Source organism: Colius striatus, chromosome 1 (genome assembly GCF_028858725.1).
Source record: "Colius striatus isolate bColStr4 chromosome 1, bColStr4.1.hap1, whole genome shotgun sequence".
Classification (NCBI taxonomy): Eukaryota; Metazoa; Chordata; class Aves; order Coliiformes; family Coliidae; genus Colius; species Colius striatus.
In genome coordinates, this window is record NC_084759.1 from 126,242,316 (window position 1) to 126,262,944 (window position 20,629).

General features: G+C 35.8%; 1 protein-coding gene across 1 annotated transcript; it reads right to left on the reverse strand.

Annotated features, from left to right (window-relative positions):
• Positions 1–1,246: 1,246 nt before the first annotated feature.
• SHISAL1 (shisa like 1) lies at positions 1,247–19,866 on the reverse strand. The gene is made up of 4 exons (XM_010197625.2): positions 19,800–19,866; positions 10,519–10,732; positions 2,910–3,233; positions 1,247–1,280 (listed from the first exon to the last, which is right to left on the reverse strand). Exons 1-4 carry the CDS (start codon positions 19,864–19,866, stop codon positions 1,247–1,249), a joined length of 639 nt encoding a protein of 212 aa, XP_010195927.2.
• Between the last annotated feature and the right edge of the window lie 763 nt (positions 19,867–20,629).

Below are 20,629 nucleotides of genomic sequence, written 5' to 3' on the forward strand. Positions count from 1 at the left end.
TCTTACAGTGACAGTCTTCTGCAAAAAGGGCACCTAAAATCTTCGGTGTTGCTGACAATCATTGCATCAGTGTGCAAGAATCATTATCCTACTATCATCATGTATGTCTTCTAGAATGGGTATGTTTTTTAACTGTATTAAGATAAATGTAGTACAGGAAGCAAACAACTTCCAACAAAATCCATCATCAGAAAACTTTAAAAACTGTTTTGGAAAATGTTTTTAACAGTAATTTGTGTTACTTGGGATATATGTGCAGTATCATAGGATTTAAAAAAATCTATTTCGTATTTTCAAAAAGCTCATCTATGATCTGTAAACAGTTCTTATGGTTTTATACCACCAACATACATATAGATACGTGTGATTGTGAGATACTAAACAAATATGCTTATTTTCTATACAGAGGGAAAAGCCATGATAAGTTCAGTTCATTAAAAATGACAACAACAACAGAAAATTCGATTTTATAGATTGGAAAGTAGCTCTTAGCAAACCATCTAAGAGGCTGGCTTCATCTGCTAGAATAATGGACATTCAGATACAAAATTATATTAATACATTAGGGATTTTTAAAATCAGAGATAGAAATTACAAATCCAGCAGCTTCATTATACCTCTTCACTGACAGTATGACTACATTTTGAGAAGGCTGCATGGAGATTATTCATCAGACATAAACTGCATCAGAACTGGAATGTGAAACAGTCTAATTTCTATATGGCAAAATCACCGTATTTTCATGTATATAACCTGCAGATTATCTAACTGAGAAATAAATAGTCAGATAACCTTGTCATACTCCCCAGGGTCTTAGCAATTGTAGTATGCAAGTATGTCATTTTCTGTGTGGGGAAATGTTTCCTCAAATACCTTTTGCATACTAAACACCTTGCCTGTGGTCACCAGTGACTACTGTGCTTTTTCTTGGTATCCAACTCAGACTGAGTCATCTATGCACTCAGTTAAAGGGTTGTCAGTTTATAAGTTGCAGGTTATAAGTATGAAAATATGGAATTTCTTGGAGTGTTTTACATGCCGAAATACAAGGGGTAAATATGGTTTTGCTGAGGAAACACCTACTTCTTTCTGGCATTGAAAAATTAAAGGATTTGGGGAAAAGGAAACAATTTCATGGGAACTGAGGGCAGACAGACAGTTCACTGGGGAAGGGGTGAGGGTTACTGGAGTCACTTATCAATGCTCATCTCCTGCACACACAGGAAAATGAGCATATGGGACATGCTCACCTGATCCTAACATACATTTTCCGCTTAACACTTCAAAAAAAGCAAAAAAATCACAAGAAGTCAGTAATAGAAAATGATCAAAAATCCTTCAGGAATTATTGACTAGTTTCTTTTAATTTACAATGGTATGGTGAAATTACCAAATGATATAATCAGGCTAATATTATATAAATTTATGCAGTCACTATATTTTTACATACACACACACACACACACACACACACACATATATTAAGTTAGAATACAATTAATGTACTTCAAATGTTAATCCTGGCCATTCTGCCTGAAGACTGGGAAATCAATGTACAAAAAAGCTGAAGGAATTGAAAAAAAAGGAGAAAAGAGGAAGAAGTGAAAAGAAGAGTGCTTACAACTAAACACAAGCAAATCTCTTTCCTATGTACACTTTCAAACTCCTCTGCTTGGACACGGCCTGCTAAAACGATCTGCACTGGATAGATCCAGTACTGACTGCTATGCCTAACAACCTACTCTTCCACTAACTCATCTCCCTGAATCAAACTGTCAATATCTCTTCTAACACGAAAAAAATTTCAACCCTATTTTTTCTAGATTCACCTTTACAATTGAAGAGTAAATTTTGAAATAAAAGGACTATTGTTATCATTTTTCCATTTGCAATACAATGCTATCCAAAGATTTCAGACCAAGATCAAAGCTGTGGTTTAGGAACTGCTGTAATCTTTTTTCACTCTGCTCAATCATAGATCACTTTATTTTGCTAAAAGCCAGCACTCAGCCTTCTAGAACACTTCTGAAATTCACTGTTGACTTTGTACCCTCTTTGTCCTCTTTCAAATCTTCAAGATCTCTCGCAAAGGAAAAAGTCTCTGACTTTCTTGACACCATATACAGAGTTTTATTCGGTACTCTTCCTTTGCTTCTGGTTTTCTGTTTTTTGGTGTTTTATTTTTTTTTGTAAGAATAATCCAAAATTATTCAATGTAATTTTGTCACATGGCTACCAGTATTTATTTAATTTAATTAAATTAAATTTAATTTATATTGCATGTTCTGCCTGCTTCTGAAATATGTCTCCCACTTGGTCTGGTTTTTAAAAAACAATATTTTGTGTTTTGCTTTTTTGTTTTTGTAGCATTTAACTTTACAGTAGCCTACTTGTGCCAAATGAGATCAAGCCATTCTTTTTTGGCTATGCACATAAAAAAACCTAACCTGGTTTTTATTTCGTTTCTGTGCCTCATGCCACAAATAGTGTGGATTTGTGACATCTCACATTGAAGCTATTATACAATCTTTTAAAACCAGACTAACAGATATATAGATAGACATAGAAATTAGTCTTTGACGTCAGTACAGAATTCATTTTATAATGGTCGATGTCGAACAAAGATTTGTAGTTTATTTGTACCACAGACTAGTACAATTATTTAGCACTGAGAAACTGAAGCATCTGTTTCTCTGGGAACAATATTAAAAGATGACGTAATATGTTCCAGAGTAATAAACCACTCCTAAAAGCAGTAATTCTTTAAAACAGTTCAAGACAGAAAGAATTATGTGCTAGAATGGTGCCACCCAACCTGAATTTGCAGGCACTTCCAAATACAGGTGACTGTTCACACTACAAAATGACAGAGTCAAAAAATGTAGCACAATATGGCTTAGCTTACTTACCAGGCAGATGTACTCTGAAAAGACATCAGGGGTGGGCTTAAAGCATCTCCTTTTAAAGTATGTACTGTCTGTGATGTTTGAGGCTGTGGCCGAGTTTGAGGCTGTGTCTCTGGTTGAGGCTGCGTCTGTACCTGGTTTGGATCCTGAACAGGGTTAATCCACCGGCTCTGTCCCTGTGTCATCCACTTTCCCTGGATTCCCCACCGTGCCAGGTAAAATTTGCAAATATCATAGTTCATTGAAGAGTAATATAAAAGGTCCAATACCAGCAAGATCACCACAAAAAAGCCATAGATCCACACTCCTAACAGTGCACTGTAGTTGCTATGAAAGGGGGAAAAAAAGAAAAAGAAAACATTTATGTCATCTATCAGTAATGGTCATTGTGTTCATTTATCCAGACAAAAGAGACAAAAATGTTGTTCTAATGCATATGTCCTTAAAATATGTTTATTATTTCAATCTAAATACTGGTATATGCATGACATGGGAGGTTTTTAAATACTGAGGACCCTTGTCTTACAAACACTTTTATTTCTCCTTCCCACCTTTGTCTTTATACCAGCACATACATTTGACATACAATTAGCTTCAATGCCTTAAGTGAGATCGCTGAAAAGTACATGGTTGATGGGTCATACATCTTATTCTGCAAATTCTCACTCCAGGAAAGTCATCCTACTTAAAGTGACAGGGCATTTATAAGAGTGAGAATTAACCATATGAAAATTTGCTGCAATAGTTGAGATCAAGAAGTGTCTTTACTACTAAAAACATTCACTGCTTTAAGAATACATCTTAAAAGGTGCTTATTGTTCTTGGATTTGCTCTTAATTTCATAATTAAGATTGCTGGATACAGAAGATATCAGAGGAGGTATAGGCTTTCAAGAGCAACTGCTAAAGTCTGCTGGCAATAAATTTAGGAGGGAAGAAGATTGACAAGATCATGTTATACAATGCATTCCACAGAAAGGAAAATATGTACTACATTTATATGTATATGTTCGTGAAGTTATTATGTGTGTATATATAGATTATATATATCTCTATAGGTAAAGGCCATGAAAATTAACAGCTGCTTACATAGCTATGACAGGTGTCTAAAGACATTAAAAGGAAGAAGGAGAAGAAAAAAGCAGGAAAAGGTATAAGAGATCAAGAATTTAGAGACCAAAAAGGGGAAGCAGTGCTAAAACTACTGCTGAAGAGGTGATATTATTAAAATAAAAATCACTGTCAGGTGTAAATACAGCTTGGACTGGAAACTGTGAGTATGGAGGATGAGGTCAGAACAGAGAAGGAAAAAAAATGGGTAAGAATGAGATTGTTATGTATACATCAAAGAAGGCTAATCTAGACCTACGAGCTATGTGGAAGTATGTGTACCAGACTCTGAAAACAGGAGTATGTAGAAGGCATAGTAGTACAAAATGTCATTAGGAAGATGGTCTTGGAGAAACATTATATTGAAGAAATAGGTGGGCAACCCACATCTATGTGTACTTGAACTTACATGGATAAAACTGAACACAATCATGCACTCTTAAAACACACATCTGGAGAAACTCTGAAGGATCAAAATGGAAGTGCTATGAGAAGACAAAAGTCTGAGAAGACCTATTATAGGTGAAAGCCAGAAAAATATTTCAATATTTTAAATACGTGTTTCAAGTCTTTTTGGATTTAAAACATATCAAGTCTCTGGCTTTGAACTTTCACTTTCATTTAAACTTTTGCATGAGTCCTTCATTTTGCATTTTTGAGAAACTCAGGATTTAAAACGAGAAATTTAAAGATCACGGTTTTCATTTCTGTATTGCTGCCTGTCAGCAGTTCAGGAAACTGATTCTCTTTCCAAGGGAATGATTTTTCCACTACACACATATAATGTGTTTAAGTTACATGAGATTCCATAGCAAACAACTCTAAGTAACAAGGAAGGTCAGGGCTGTTATTAGGTCCCTTCCTGTGTAACTTTAGGATTATGCAAGCCTAGGTTTTAAAAAATAAGTAATAGTACATTTCCAGGAGGATTGGAAGCAGTCAGAATATAGTTCTTCTGAACTTACACATGCATGACTAACTTCACACAACAGTGGGTAGACCTATGTAATGCATTAAAATCTTTGGAGTTTAGGGACTTCAAAGTGTAATGGGATCTTGTTAGTCCCAGCTTCTCAGAAACACTACTCTTGACTTTCAGGGGACTTGTGAGAATGGAAATATTATAAAACACGTAATTTATTTTCATTTTGGCAACGTGAGAGGCAGGAACATTTCTTATCATTACCTCAAATTAATCTGTTTATATTTTTGGTATTTAGTTTCACTTGTTAAAATTTTGGTTTATGAAAATTAGTTATTTTGAGTGTTCCAATTTAAAGCAACACTTTAGTAATCATATTGAGTGTCAGTTATCCATCTGCTCCCTCTAAACATAAAAACAAAAGGCTGCTTTATTTTAATTAACAGACAGTGGGACAATAGCAGTATAAGATAGGCCTTGTGAAAAATCACAAGCAATTTTACCAAGAAGTATAGTTTGTATGGGAAATTCTGTACTTTGATGTTTTCTGTTTCTCAGTCTATTAAGATGGTAGAAAATGTTAATTTTGCTGATGGATACAAATTATAGTAAAAATTAAAACTTTCAAACAAATTAAGAAATGTCTTAATTAGTAAATAAGCAGCCCTATTTACACTGAATACCAGATAGGTCAGATATACAGAAAAGAACTAGGAATAAAAAAAAACCTCTTAAGGCTTTCTCTCATTTCATTGAACTAAATGATTTAATTGTAAAAGTTCCATCTTGTAATCTGATTTTCCTGTAATTTTTGTGCATAAGTTTAATTTAAATTCAAGTGTGAACAGATTCCAGATTTACAGAGATTCAAACTATAAATGTTTGTTCCTTTACAGGGACAGTGAAGTATATGAAGTTGTTTTGGTGTGTTTGTATCTCCTCTCTGCTTCTCTATCTGGAAAACTTGCACTGTCCTGCAAAGTGCTCTTGCCTCTCCCAGTCAATCATTTTGGAGGTTTCTGTTTAGGTTCAACAGAAGGTTTAGCAATGTTAACACCGAAAACAATTTCTAAAGCTATGTTGCCCAGTCCTCTGCTGCTGCTGGCACACGAACACAAAAAGTGAATCTGGAGTTAAAGTTACACAACAATTTCCTTTTAGCTTCTCTGTGAAAACAGAGTAATTCCTGAACCTATCAGAAAAGTTTAGTAGCTTATTATTTTAAGATACTTCATTTTTCATAGAAATATAATGAATATATATCGTATCACCATGATATAGAGCCTGCTTGAGTAAATGGGAAGATTTACTCTGATGTCAAGGAGTCAGAGAACAATAAATACTTTTACCATCCATCTCCTCCTATTTCATCTACGTAATTTTGCTTAGATTTCTCCAACTTCCCTACACACAAATAAAAAGCCAGGTGTTTTTATTATTATTCTCACTCATGTGATTCCTTCCATTCAAGTCATTAACTTTTTGAGACAGATGATAAGCAGGTTAGGACCGGGCAGTAGTTTTTTTGGAAGAGTTTGTTGGGTTTTGTGTGCAGGACGTGAACAGAAAATAATTCATTTGGTAATTCAGGCTTCAAAAACCCCAACAAATCAAAACAATTGTGAGCATAATTCTACAACTGCAGAGTTTGAATGTGGGCAGATGGCCATGGAAACTGTTTCTTTCCTTATTCTCCTTAAAAGGGGCTGTTATTTTCAGTAGTAACACATTTTAAGTGTTGCCCCAAGGAAGTGCAAGCTTACATCCTAGCAAATGCCTTGGGTACTTCTAACACTGAGGAAATCTGTGTAGTTTTTGCATGTATGCTTTAAATGGTTCTTTTTTTTTTTGCCTCCTATTTTGGTTTTACTATTCTATCAAGACCTTTGCCTAATCTTGTGTTTTCCTACAGAACCTGTTATTGCAGTACCCAAGAGATCTTCCCAGCTGAATTACGTCTTTTTTGAAAGCTGGTAGTGCATTTTTAATTTTTTTTTTTTCTTTCTTTTTCTTAAAGTTGATTTTCTGGGAGATATTTAAGCCAATGTCAGCTCTGCAGGGGACATACTGTACATGGAGAAAGATAGTGCTATTTAATCCTAACCTTACTTTTGATGCAATATTGTACTGTGGTTTGCAAAAGCCATTCAACCCTGAAAAACTGGAAAAAGAGGTAAAGAAAAACATGGATGCATTACAGACTGCCATAACACTGTTCCAGTGTCAGATCAGGGAATTCTGTCATAGTTGTAGTGCTGATAATCCATTGAAACATGCATAACAGAAAATCTGAGAGAGTCTAAAATACTAGATTCAAGTGAATGTTATTTTTAAGAACAGCTAAACAAGCTATTAGACAAAGTTTTATGGAAAAATTCTTTGGAGGGCAAAGCTTTTCTTGTCTTTTAGACATCACTGGCATTTCTATATTTAACACTAAACAAATTGTTCACATGTAAAAATATTATAGACTGATTAATCTGTATGATCACAAAGACAATAATACGCCAGTATTCTGCACATATGAAAACATAGAGATCTTTTGTTATGGTAATGGGGAAAAAAAAGTATATAAACCTGTCTACATTATAGTGTGTGACTGTAAAAGATGAATGTGTTTTTTCAGATATGCCATGACAATGAAGTTACAAGTCATTTAATTATTTTTTTCCCCTCAACTGTATTATAAAACAAGAAATTTGTTTTTATTATCATGAGAATGGCTAAGGGGAAAAATGAACCAAATAATAATATTGATTCACTCTTCCCTGAAAACCATAATCCTTTTTTTCAGTTCATTGCTATTCCCATATCCTAAACCACTCTCCCCAGTCACAGTACAATAGGTTTCATGTCATTTTTTTTTCAGTGGTGTGTGAAATTAGTTCTAAATGAAGAGCTGACTTTGTTCCTGTAAAGTGAACCCTGGATGTATTAGATTCCAAATAAAGTTAAGTTATTGTATACATTAAATAAAGTTAGAATGAATTAAGTAAGATGCTTTTTACAATGCTTTTAATGTAAGCATCTAGGCTTCACTTCTTTTTGCCCCTCCACCATATACTAAAATTATCAATATGTTTTCTATTAATCTCAGTGAGCTCAGTGTGAGATTGCTCTCCCTCTCTCTCACTAGATTGGTGAAGTTTTACACAGAAATTCTATTTCTCTCCATTTTCCTGGCTTTAAGTAGTTTATCAAAAGTGATGTATCAGGAAGTTACAGTAAGGCAAAGCCAGTCCCACTCTTGCACTGCTCTAAGCTACATCTCCAGAAGCTTTCCCTTGTATTTAGCATGATTTCACATATCTTTGCCAAAGATCTGAACTGAAGACATATACGATATATAGTCTGCAAGTGGTAAGACTCAATCATGAGTCTTACCACCAAAGAATACAGAGGCAGCTCTTTCTCCATTGCAATTGAATGAAGTGGCTTAAAAAAAAAAGCTAAGTGAAAACTACTATAATACACTATGTTCTAAATAATTCATTAAATAAACACTGTAGTTCATAAAATACCAAATTAACTTTTTCCCATTTAGGAACCGCACACACACGACTGCCCTATAATATGAATCTCCCTGTATTTCTTTCTGTGGGTGGGTGTGCATTCATCTGTACAAGTATAGATACGAGTGGGCACTCAAACAAAGAACACAAGAGGCAAAGAAATGTTCTACATCCCAGGGTATATTTTGCAATCAGAACTGTTCCTCTGTACTTGTCTGCTTTGGAAAGTGGCTGACCGCCCTGTCCATTTTTGGTTGGTGGTGAAAGGAAGAACAGAAAGGCCTTACCTTAGTAAGCTCTAGTCATTACTACACAAAGTAGTTGCTGAGATATTGAAAAAACCCAAAGCATTGGCTTTCTACTTGGCTGAACTACAACTCTGCAGTAACATCCCAAAATCTGTAATGAAGCTGCCTGTTAGGCAGACTTGGTTGCTCAGCAGTGCTAGTGCTGGATATTGAGCAGTAAGGGAAGAAATAAAGCAAATTTGCTGTGTGCAGCACAAAGAACTGGAAAAGTGTGGGGCAATATCCACACTAGTCCATCTCTTTTTATATCCCTCTGAGTGTGAAACAGTTTCTGTCTCTGTCTGTGACCATGCACACAGAACTACCGCACTGAGAGTCCTGTGAGGACCTCTCTTCAGGCTGGCATCCAATTACTACTGTGGAAGCACAGTCCTGCCAAGCAAACAAAGAGGGAGTACACCCTACTTTTACCAGGGAGCTTACACAGGGTATGCATTGCATGAGGGCACTTGAGCATACTGTGGTATAAACAGTAGGTTGCCTGAGGATACATGTGTTTTCAGAGTTAGGTAGCCCAACGTGAGGGTGTACCAGTGTCTAGATTGTCCAGACTGCTCAAAGGATGGAGAAAAATAGATAGTCTTTAACAGGCCTGTTAGACTTGAAGTATCTCCCCAACATTCTGTACAGTAAGTTCTCATGAAGTTCTCAGACACCTATCGAGTGTGCAACTTCTATGTCTATGCAAGATTCAAACTTCCCTAGGCAGAGCTGTATGAGGAGTGGTTGCTAACAAAGACAACAGTCTGCTGACTCCATGGGCTGGCTACTGCTGGAGGCAGCTGCATACAGTGAGATAGAAGAGCTGACATCAGTATTCAAGCACCACAGCCTCCTACCAGCTTTTCACCTGCTTCCATGGGAATGAATGACAACACATTGACTGATTGTCACACCACATAAGAAAACAAAAATCAATAGACTGAAATTCCAATTGTCTTTAATCTGTCCCTTCCTTGCCCTGGAGAGGCTGGATACCAGACTAAAATGGCAGAGGAAAGCAGGTAGATCAGAATTCAACCTTGGGGGCACCACATCTACTGAAAGTTCCCCTCTGCATCAAGAGAAATTGCAGTAGATTAGTGTGCCCAAAATGTCAAATACTAAATAGGAGACAGACCACAAGTGAAGATTTTGTCACTGTAAATAGGTAATCAGTAAGAAAGATCTACTTGTTAGTTATGGGTTCTTTAGAAAAAAAAGTTTCTGACGTTTATCTCAGAGGAGAGGCTCCAGCAGTACATGGAAGTATCCCAGGCAACAGGCAAGGAGACCACACAATGTTGGTGTATAAGCAAGTATCTTCTGTTCCCCAAGGTCAGTGATTACACAAGATTTATATTCAAAACCTCAGAGATTCAAAATAGTGTATTTGGGTTGATATGGAAAATGTCAACTCACTCGCTCTCTCCCCTTCAGACAGCTTTGGGGTTTATTTTTACTGATGTAAATTTAAACATAGTTTGGATCAGACTGGAGTTGGGGAAGAGACTCTCCTAACTTTTATATGTAACTTTATATTTGTTACATTTATACGCAACTTTTACATATGTGCCTCTCCTAACAATGTTTATAGCCCGTGTCAAAACAAAGCAAAGCATCCTTTCTTTTAGGAGTTTCGTAACAGCAAAAACCTTTTAGTGTTTTTTTGTGTGTATGTGCGCAATTATGCTAAATGCTTCCATCATTAAGTACACCTCAGACTACGTTATTAGACCAGGAACAGTTTGGTGAAGAGTACTTTAAAACTCATTTACTTACTTATGCATATATCCATCTGCGCTCCCTGTTAAGTTCATCTGCATAACAGTCTGAAATTCTGTCTCATTGCAGCAGTATTTAAATACTGTGTTGTTATGGTGACAGCAAAAGATGTAAGATTTATTGTCAGAAAGACGGGGGCAGTGAAAACCAAAGTGGTAGCGACCTTTGTAGTCCGTATATGGCTCGCAGACCCGAAAATGTGCAGACAACACTGTAAAACAAAGAACAATATTGGCTTTGAGAGTCACTGATATTACCTGTATGTTATGAATCATGATTTTTTCATTGGTTAAGCTTAAACAATTGTTGTTTGATTTCTGGAAAAAAACTTTCAAGAGCATAACATTCAGTAATAAAATATTACAACACTTACCCTCCTGTATTTTGTCTTTTATTGCTACAGTCTTTCTGATTACTACTATTTCTTGTAAGAGAAGAGATGCACCCCATGCCAAGTACAAAAATATTTAGAGAAATGTTTTTATACTGCTGCTCTAAATACATGGATACCCATAATCACCCACCAATCTTCATGTTTGATTCTCCTGGGATGACTTCACAAAAACAAAATGTCTATGTAAAAACTGCAATGAAAGTTTGATTTTCAGTCATTGTTCTTGACAGAAAATATCTTCCCTACTGTAAAGGTCATTCTTTGGTAAGTATTATTCTGCCAGAAATAGTAATTACAGAACAGTATAACAGATCTGAACAACTCTGAACTTGCAAATAGATGGAACTAATGGAAATAAAGCTATTCCTGGGAGGTTCTTAAGACTTCTCCTGTATTAAATTCTCAGGTAAAGTGTTTATTACATGTCTGAGAACATTTTTTGCAGGAATATATCACGTTGATTTCACCATCACTTTTCCTGGAAAAAAAAAGAAAAACAAATGCTCTCCATATATATCCTTTGAATACATGTTTGAGGCTGATTGCTGTGTGGCAACAGGCATACTGTGGTTACATCTCCATAGCAAGACTGTGTGCAGATGCAAGCTTTCTGACCACGCTCTAAGCCTACTGTTTGCAAACAGCTGTGATCTGGAAGCTGTGCAATCATCTTAGCTTCCCTGGGCTAATCAGCCATGCAGAGGGACAGGGATATAGACCCTTCCCAGGACATACATAAGCAATCACGTATGATATCCTTGTTGATCTGAAAAGTCTTGAAAGAGACAATATTTATTTTCAAATACTGACAACAGTTTAACTGATTTATAGGTTTTGTTGTGGTATGCCTTGTGACATCATTGTGGCATGCATGGACTGTACAGACTCCCCAAAAAGCCTTACATTTTAAGGAAAGCGAAACATAGAAGTGAAGAGTCTGTATACTCTTTTTATCAGTGAAACATTTTTCTCTGATCAGAGAGCAGAGGCACAGTGATGCTCTGGGTAGGTGCACTTCTTAAGGTTACAACTAATAAAGGATATTCACTTCAGACTGATAGAATTAAACCGTGCAACATAGTGTCAATGTATGTACTTGGCTTAATGTATGTACTACTACTATTTCAGCCATAGAGATCTGAACTGATCTGAACTGATCAGTTTGACAGTTCTCACTTTTAAGCCATCTCTGTTTATGGTGCATGATTTCTATATTGCTTTACCAGTACAAGATATTACAGGTAATGACTTGCATGAATTAAGCTTAACTGTGTTGTATCTCTCTGCACATAGTCTCTGTTGATCCGTAATTGTATCTACGCATCTTGTGCATCTAACCCTTATTTCTTTCTAAGCTTATTGCTTTCTAAGCCTTCTCCTAACATTTCTGTTTCTTAATTTTATATAAAAAAATATATATTCATTTCAAAAATCTCTCGCCCTCTTTCTGTAGCTCTAGTCCCATTTTAAGGCTTGTGACAGTGGAGACAACTTCTTTATTTGTGCCTACAGTGGGAGTCTAAAGCACAGAGTACTAAACTGGAAATAAGGTAACTTGTACTGCCCTCTGAGTGAAGGAAAACCACCCTAAACACTTTCAACTTGTATGTCTACACATATACACACATGCTGGTAGACGTGCACACATCCCTGCCATCGTTACTTTAAGAAAACAGAAAACCCTTTTGTAGATTAATTGTCAGGAATTGAAAGTGCTAGGAGAATATTTCTAAATGAACGTAGATATTGAGAAAACTAATTACATATCTGTCTTTGTCTTGCTTGGGAAAAGTCTGTGTTCCAAATCTGAGGATGCTCTAGTCAGTAAAGAAATTGTCTTTAGACTTAGGCTTTCAAAACACACTGTAACTCTTGCAACAAATCTGCATGTTCCAATTATGTCACAAAATCCACAAAGCGTATAATTGCCTGAATATAGATTTGTTTGAACAAGTACTTATTTCCCTCAACCTTCCCTTAACTAACACAGCAGTAATGAAAGTGTTCCAGGATTTATTAAATTTTGGAAAAACTCAATGGTTGCAGTTAGGAGGAACCCCTGGAGTTTTACAAGCAGAGCCACCAAAAACCTGTTGTCCAGAACCATGTTCAGATGTCTTCTAAGTATCTCCAAGAAGAGAGACTCTAAAACCTCCCTAGACAACTTCTGTCAGTGCTCAGTCACCCTCATAATGAAAAAGTCTTTCCTGACATTCAGAGGGAATCTTCTCTTTCTGTTTGTGCCTATGACTGCTGGTCCTGTCATCAGGTACCACACAGAAGAGCCTGTCTCAGTCTTCTTTACATTCCTCCTTCAGGTATTCATATACTTTGGTAAGATCCCCTGGAGACTTCTCTTCCTTAGACTTAACAGTCCCAGCTCTCCCAGCCTTTCTTCAAATGAGAGATGCTCCAGTCACATTCACCATTCAGTGGCACTCTGCTGAACTCTCTTTAGTAGGTCTGTCTCATACTATGAAGTCCTACACTTGACACATAGATCCAGATGCGGCCTCACCAGTGCTGAGGGGAAGGCTCACCTCCCTCAACCTCCTTGCAGCACTTCTACTAATGATGCTACAAATACAAAGAGCTTTCCAGCTAGCTGGTCCCTAGCACATACTGGTGTCTGAGGTTGTTCCTCCCCAGGAAGGTGCAGGACTTAACACTTCCCTTTGTTGAACTTCACGATGTTTATGTCACGGCATTTCTCCAGTCTGTTCAAATCCCTCTGGATAGCAGCACAACCCTATGGTGTACTAGTCACTCCTCTCACTTCTGTGGCAGAAGTAAGCTTCCTGAGATAGGCACTCTGTCTCATCATCATGTTAGTTTTAACTACATAACATTTGGTTTTGGAACAGTTAAATCTAGAAAATAATGGAAGAGACATGAGGCATTAGAGAAATTCACAAACTAAACAGATCTTTTAACTAAGTATTTGATGTCTAATAAGAAAAGGATTCAATTCAGTTACTTAAATGTAGGTCTTTAGTGCCAGCTGAGATTTTCTTAGACTGTTTTGTCTGGTCTCCAGCTTTCAGTGGAGGAGATGCAGATCTCTTGCAGGTCTGGTGTAGACACAGATGGTCTGGGGCAAGTCAAGTGGTATTAGGTGCTCATGGTTATGCATCTATAAAGATTTTTAAGTGTTTTGTAAAGGTTTGGTATCAACTTGCAAGGGTGTATTATGTGCATTACAATGCATGTAGTTCCACGAGTCACCATGACTAGGAAAAAAGGTAAGGCTGCTGCTGATGTCAACAAACAATAAGTCTGATTATTTGACCTAATAAATGCAAGTGAAGGGGTAGCCTTCATAGTGTAGCACTGCACTTCCAATAGTGACACTTATCCACAATATTTTTATTTACTGTACCCAACAGCAGAGCACTCATTTAATCCTCTCTGATAAATGGCTAACTTCAGATGCCTCAAAGGAAGATACATATGTGCTATATTGAAAAAGCTGTGCAATAAACTCTCTAGCAAGAAAAATGTCTTTTCATTCTTCCTCTAGGGGCTGCTTATGTCCTGAACATTTTTGTGTTTAGGTTTTTTCTCCCTATACCTTGTTCAGTGTTCCCTCTACTCAGCTGAAGGGGTAACTTCCACTGAACCTACAGATTTCTTATTAGAATTAGATGGCTTAATGTATGTACTACTTCTGTTGCAGTCATAAAGGAAATATAACTTGATCTGAACTGATCAGTTTGACTGTTCTCACTTTTATCGCCATCTTGATGTATACATTCTTAGTTGGACTATCTACACTTTTATTATTATATGATACTATATAACATATACATTAAATATATAGACTATATAATGATACAATAATATGTTATTATTATATCAGCTAGGAGACAAAATTTTCTTCTTAGATACCTGCAAAATCTTGGCATGCAACACATTTTATCATGCATTATCAATAGATTTTTTTTTTCAAAATGCAGGAATAATATCTTTTGTGGCTAAAGATATATTAACTCATTTTTCCTTTTAAAAGTTACATTAATACAACTACTTACAAGTTAGTAATTTTTAAAGCCTCCAGTATAGATGATAGTTTCAAGTTTAGGACATTCTAATGGAAGATATTTGTTGCTAGAACTAGCTTTGCAAATAACAGGATAGCAACAAAGTAATTTCTCATAGTTTATTACTATAACGTAGCTTAGGTGAATTACACCCATATTAAGCTACCACAAGTGAATAGTAGCTCTGCAAGGTTGTACCTTACTTATATATACATCTATTACATGTTATAAAAATTAAATTTAGTTCTTTATGTTTCATAAAGAATCAAATACTTCCATGGTTATTATTCAGTACTGTGAGAGAGATGCTGCATTATGGAGGGATATAGGGGACCCTAAGAACATTAACTTGCTTTTCAGTGCAAACTTTGTTGTTTTTTTTTTTTTTAAAGTTGTGTGTTTGTGGTTTTTTTTTCTTAAAAAACATTTTTTTAAAAGGTTTGTTTTCATAAACCCCTTACTTCTTTGGGAATGAAAACTGGAGAAAAGATGACCACAAAATGAAGGGAGAATGAAGACATCATCAGGTCAGAAAAGCAACGTTTGTAATAAGATACAGTCCTGAGCAAATCCTTAAATAGTAAAATGCATGTCAATGATTAAAATAAAATTACAAATAAGATGACAACATGATGACTGAATTACAGTCTGAATTTGATAGTCAGTGTGTGGTGTGTTAACCCTGTTATGCAGCTAAGCACCCCACAGCTGCTTGTTCACTCCCCCTCCCAGTGGAATGGGTGAGAGAACCAGAAGGGCAAAGGGAGAAAATTCATGGGTTTAGATAAAGAATGTTCAATAAAATAATTAAAAAACCCCTCCCCAGCAACGACAAAAAGTGCACAAGCGATGCTAAAGCAAGTACTTGCTACCACCAGACTGATGCCAGGCCAGTTGCTGAGGAATTTTTGGATAAACTCCCACCTATTCTATTGCTGAGTCTGCTGTTATACAGTATGGAATATCATTTTGGCCAGTTCAGGTCAGCTGTGTCCCCTGTCAGGCTCTTGCCCATCCTGGCCTCCTCTCTGGAGTGCAAAATAAGAAAAAGAAACAGCCTTGATGCTCCTGTGTAAGGGCTGTTCAGCAACAGCTAAAATATTGAGTTGTTACCAACACTATTTTGGTCACCATTCTAAAAGACAGCACCATATAGACTGCTGTGAAGAAAGTAATCTCCATCTCAGACAGACCCAGTACACTGTGAAAAAAATATCAATTTATTGTAGTCTGTGTAATTTTACTTGCTATCTTTGCTTCTCTGAAAATCAGATCCAATAAATCAAGTGTAATTTTCTTAAAAAAAGTTTCCTTTTCCTGAAAATAACTTTGCTTAAATCCTGAGGATTAAAGAGCCTTACTTCTATAGAAATACTTCAGATGGCAGGGGGTTTGGACTAGATGATCTCTAAAGGCCCCTTCCAACCCTTACCATTCTATGATTTTATGATTCTATGAAAAGTATTGTACCTGAAAGGCTCTTGTCTTTTGCAAAGATGGCAGCTGTTCCTGAAGAGAAGCTGCATGTGAAAAGCATTATTTTACATGTAAGTGATATAGATGCTCCTATTTCTGTTCCTACTAATTTCAAGAGAACAGTCTATCATGCTTGAAATGACTGATTTAAGCTCATCTTAAGATTTTTCTACTCCACCTTAGAAAGTAAACAGACAGTTTATATCAAACTGTTAGTCCCCTGTCTGTACACAGTTAGAGATCTGTGTAGTGCTGATTAAATTTTTAATTTAGCTACTAAATATTTAAAGCCCAAGACTTTCAGAATGGATAGTCTTTATAAGCTTTCAATATGGATCCACATAAATACTCACAAGTACGTATTTTACTTTGATAATTTTGCTATATGGACACTCCTCTACTATTTCAAAGAAAAAACTACAGTATTGTGCAAATTATTGGTCAATTTTAGCTTGTTAACATAAGTCTTCCTGCCATCTCTGGTTTTATAAATATTTCAATCCATTAAATAGGTATCAACATTGCTGCAAAGCAAATCTAAGAGTCAGTGGTCAGAAAGGGCATTCATCTGCTATGACTGCATTCTGCTCCTTCCTTTATTACTTATGCTTTGTGGATCTAGTTCTACTAATAAGTGTCCGTAAATTCTAAAATTGCATGTCACCGTTATCTTGACAGCACTGAAATAAAATCAGTCCGAAGTTTCAGTATTCTTAATCCAATTTCATCCTTTTTGAAAAGGGAGCCACAGCCTACTTCATCTTAACTGAAGCCTTTCCTTTCAGCACTAGTTTTTCCAGCCCTGAGAGCATTTTGTCTATGTTGACCAACTGCATCTACTTCCTAACCACACAGCTAAAACTGTCAGACTTCATACTCATTCTAAGCCACAGGCCTTGGTATCTGACCACAGCTCTGCTCCACTATCACTGTTCCTGCTTTTCTCGTTTTCTGATGCAAGGAAGACTGGGCTCTGATAAGAGCTGCTCTGGGAACTTTTCTCACATCCTTACTTTCATTACACCTGTAAAGCCAGTGAAAGTCATGCCTCTGATTATTAAGTGAAGTTTTCTAGCATGTACACAGGTTTCAGAAATTTAATACTAAGATTGTGAACCTTATATCAAAGACTTGGAAGTAAAGCCTGACCTTTCAGACAAAAGTAAATCTATGGAGCTTAAAAGGAGTCATCTGTGGAAATCTCAAAGAAGCCATTAGATTTTCATTTTGGCTGGATTTAAGAATGATAGTAGTATCATTCCGGTGAGAGTAGCATCTTTTTTTTCACCTGTCATTCTCACTGCATAAAGCCAAAATTCCTTTATGGAAGCTGATCTATCTTGGACAAAAGAATTTACATTTATACCGCCTGAAAAACAAGTTTCATCCTTTAAAATGCATGCAAGTTAGAAATCACTTAAACCCACTCCTATAGATGGTATTAGTAAAATTTTCCAAGAAGTACAGTTAAGCTAGCATGAAAAGCTAGTGATGGTTTCAAACAGCTTGTACTCTACTAATGGATGTCAGATAATAAAAATACTAGTAGCCAAGAAGCAAAAAGATAAGGTACGTATTTATTGAGACAATAGTTTGTGATGTTCATAAATTATCTAAGAAGCAATATGTAGTTAGTTTTGAATAAAAAAAAAAATTCTTCTAAGATAAATATCAGAACATTGGCCTAATGTCTGGCTTTGAAGGAGTTTGTATATGTTTCAGCAGCAGACTACTTCTACTCGCATACAGTGTATAATCACAGTGTCCCATTGAACTGGAACATAGGCATTTATATCTTGAGGAAAATGGTTGAAGAAGTGAGATCTCAGGAGGTCTCTAGTAGTAAATCCCCTATAAAGGCTGGTAAAGGTATGAAAACTTTACAGAAATCAACAGAAGAGACTAGAGCAGAGAGAAAAGTTTTGTGATTTTGATTGCTAGGATACATTCACTGAAGTCATCTTGAATAATTCATTCATGCACCAGGGAAACAGCTTTCTGAAATTACTTTAACCTCGAAAACAACAAAGAAGCTGCTACAACCCTTGTGCCCAACTTTAGTACATAGGAGGAAGACAGTTGCATAACTAGGGATGCAGCACCATATAAAGAGATATCAGTGGAAGGAGTCTAAAGGAAAAGAGTAGTTTAAGCTTAGGCAGAAAGGTAGTCTAGTTGACTACATTATAAAATTATTAGCAAGAGGATTGCAATGGTTATAGCTAAATAATAAAGTCTAATTAGAAAGCACCAACTTAAACATCTGCAAAAAAGCAACGAGACAACAGGCAACAAGATACACACTTGAACTTGAGAATCTAACACTGAATATTATAGGCATTATGTAGACAGTAGTAACAACTCTTATTGGAGCATGAGGAAATGTCAAGTTATATACTAACTGTTAAAATTTTAAGTATGGTGCTTAGGGATGTGATGTAGTACATGGGAGTAAGGAGTGATGAGTTAAAAAAGGTCTTTTGAATTAAAATATGCTTCAAGAATGGAGGACAAAAGAGGTACTGAGAGTTAAAAACTTGTAGGATCAGATCTATTTGGACTAGGAGCAATTTTTGTTTTTTTTTTTTTTTTAAATATTCATGCATAGTTACAGCAAAACTTAATGTAAAAAAGGAACTCCTGAAGAACAAATGCAATTAATAATTGTAACATTTAACTAATTCTCTGTCTACCGACTGACAGATTTCTGTACAAAACCTTTCTGTGTGCTAGTAGTAAAAATCTAGGGCAGATCTACCAAGCATCAGAAGAAACATCTCTGAAACTGCTCCCTGGTCCAATTAATTCTTTAGATTCAAGAAAATAACATAATTTTGTATAACATACTGTCATGCTTTGCTTTTTTTTTTTTCAAATATATATCAGAAAAGTTACATTATATCAATTGTGTATTCATCTCAAGACTATCTGAAATTCCAAGTTCAATCTTTCATATACCTTTTATATACCTTTGTGTGCACATATAAAACCACACAACTGGAACCTGACTTGCTCTGCTTCCAATACGCAGAACTGGAAATGATAGCATTGATGTAGAGCTTCCACTTTTTCTTTTAGATGAGTTGAAAAAACTAGAATTTTGCAACAGTAGCTTTGTTTCTTTTAAACTTTCAGCCTGCTTTATCATGTCAGTGTCCCATCACCTTTTTTCCTTCTTAAACTGAACTTCAAATTGCATTTCCAGCAAATTCCAACTTCCAATTCTTAAATACAAAGACTTTTTATCTATTACTCAATTCCCAATCCATTTGATCTTGTTTGTTTTGAAGGAACTCACTATTAAATTGCAACTAATTATTCCCTGTGGCAGACATAACTGAAATATAAATTAAAAGTATAAATGTTACCTGCTGACAAGAGTAATGAAAGCAGAACCATCAGCACATTCAAGGACTGTTGACCACAACTTGTCATCGTTGGCTTTCATTGATCCATTAGAGAATTACCTGTTTGACAAGATGCAATATCATTGTTAAATGTCTGTTTCATCTCGCTTTCATTGTTAATCTTTTATTTCCCCACAAAGCTTTGGTAAAAGCCACACACAACAAGAAAAAAAAAAAGTACTTTTTTCTGGACTTAGAAATAAAATGAAATAAATTCTCCTATTTACGATTTCATTAAAAATCCTTTATCATTTCATCAGGACTATATATATCTGTATACATATGTATACATCTATTTACATACTTTTCATTAACCCAGAGTAGAGATGAACCCTACAAAGTATTTCTTGGATATTCACTCCTTCTCTGTAATCCACATTCAGCAAAACTGTGGTTGTTTTACTGTCACAAGAATGGACTGTGGTATTATGCCTATAAGAACTAGAAAAATATAAACAATATGAAAATAAATTGTCTCTTTTGAAAGTCAATCTGTTTTACCCCATTAGAGGGTGCAGTCGTTCAGAAAGTGAGTTGAGATGGTTGGAAATATTTAAAAAAAAATTACATTTAAATTATATTTAAAATGTAATTTTACATTTACAACTACAACACTAGGAGCTTGGGCTATAAACCAGGAAGCCTAGATAGAGCTATGGAAAGCTAATGGGGTGAGCTTAGCTTGAGTTGTTAATCAAAATTTTCTAAGGTGTTTATAAAGGAGCAACTTGGTAAAGAGAAAGGAAATTGGTAATTTATGTCAAAAATTACACTGTTTGTGAGAGATCAAG

Excerpts from the sequence above, each read along its gene's own strand:
- SHISAL1 (XM_010197625.2), bottom strand. The coding sequence starts at position 19,866 with ATGACAAGTTGTGGTCAACAGTCCTTGAATGTGCTGATGGTTCTGCTT. Across the intron at positions 3,234-10,518 it reads GCAGATGGATATATGCATAA|CAACTACAGTGCACTGTTAG; the intron begins GTAAGTAAATGA and ends CCCCTTTCATAG. Across the intron at positions 1,281-2,909 it reads TTTCAGAGTACATCTGCCTG|TGTTAAGCGGAAAATGTATG; the intron begins GTAAGTAAGCTA and ends CTTTTTTTGAAG.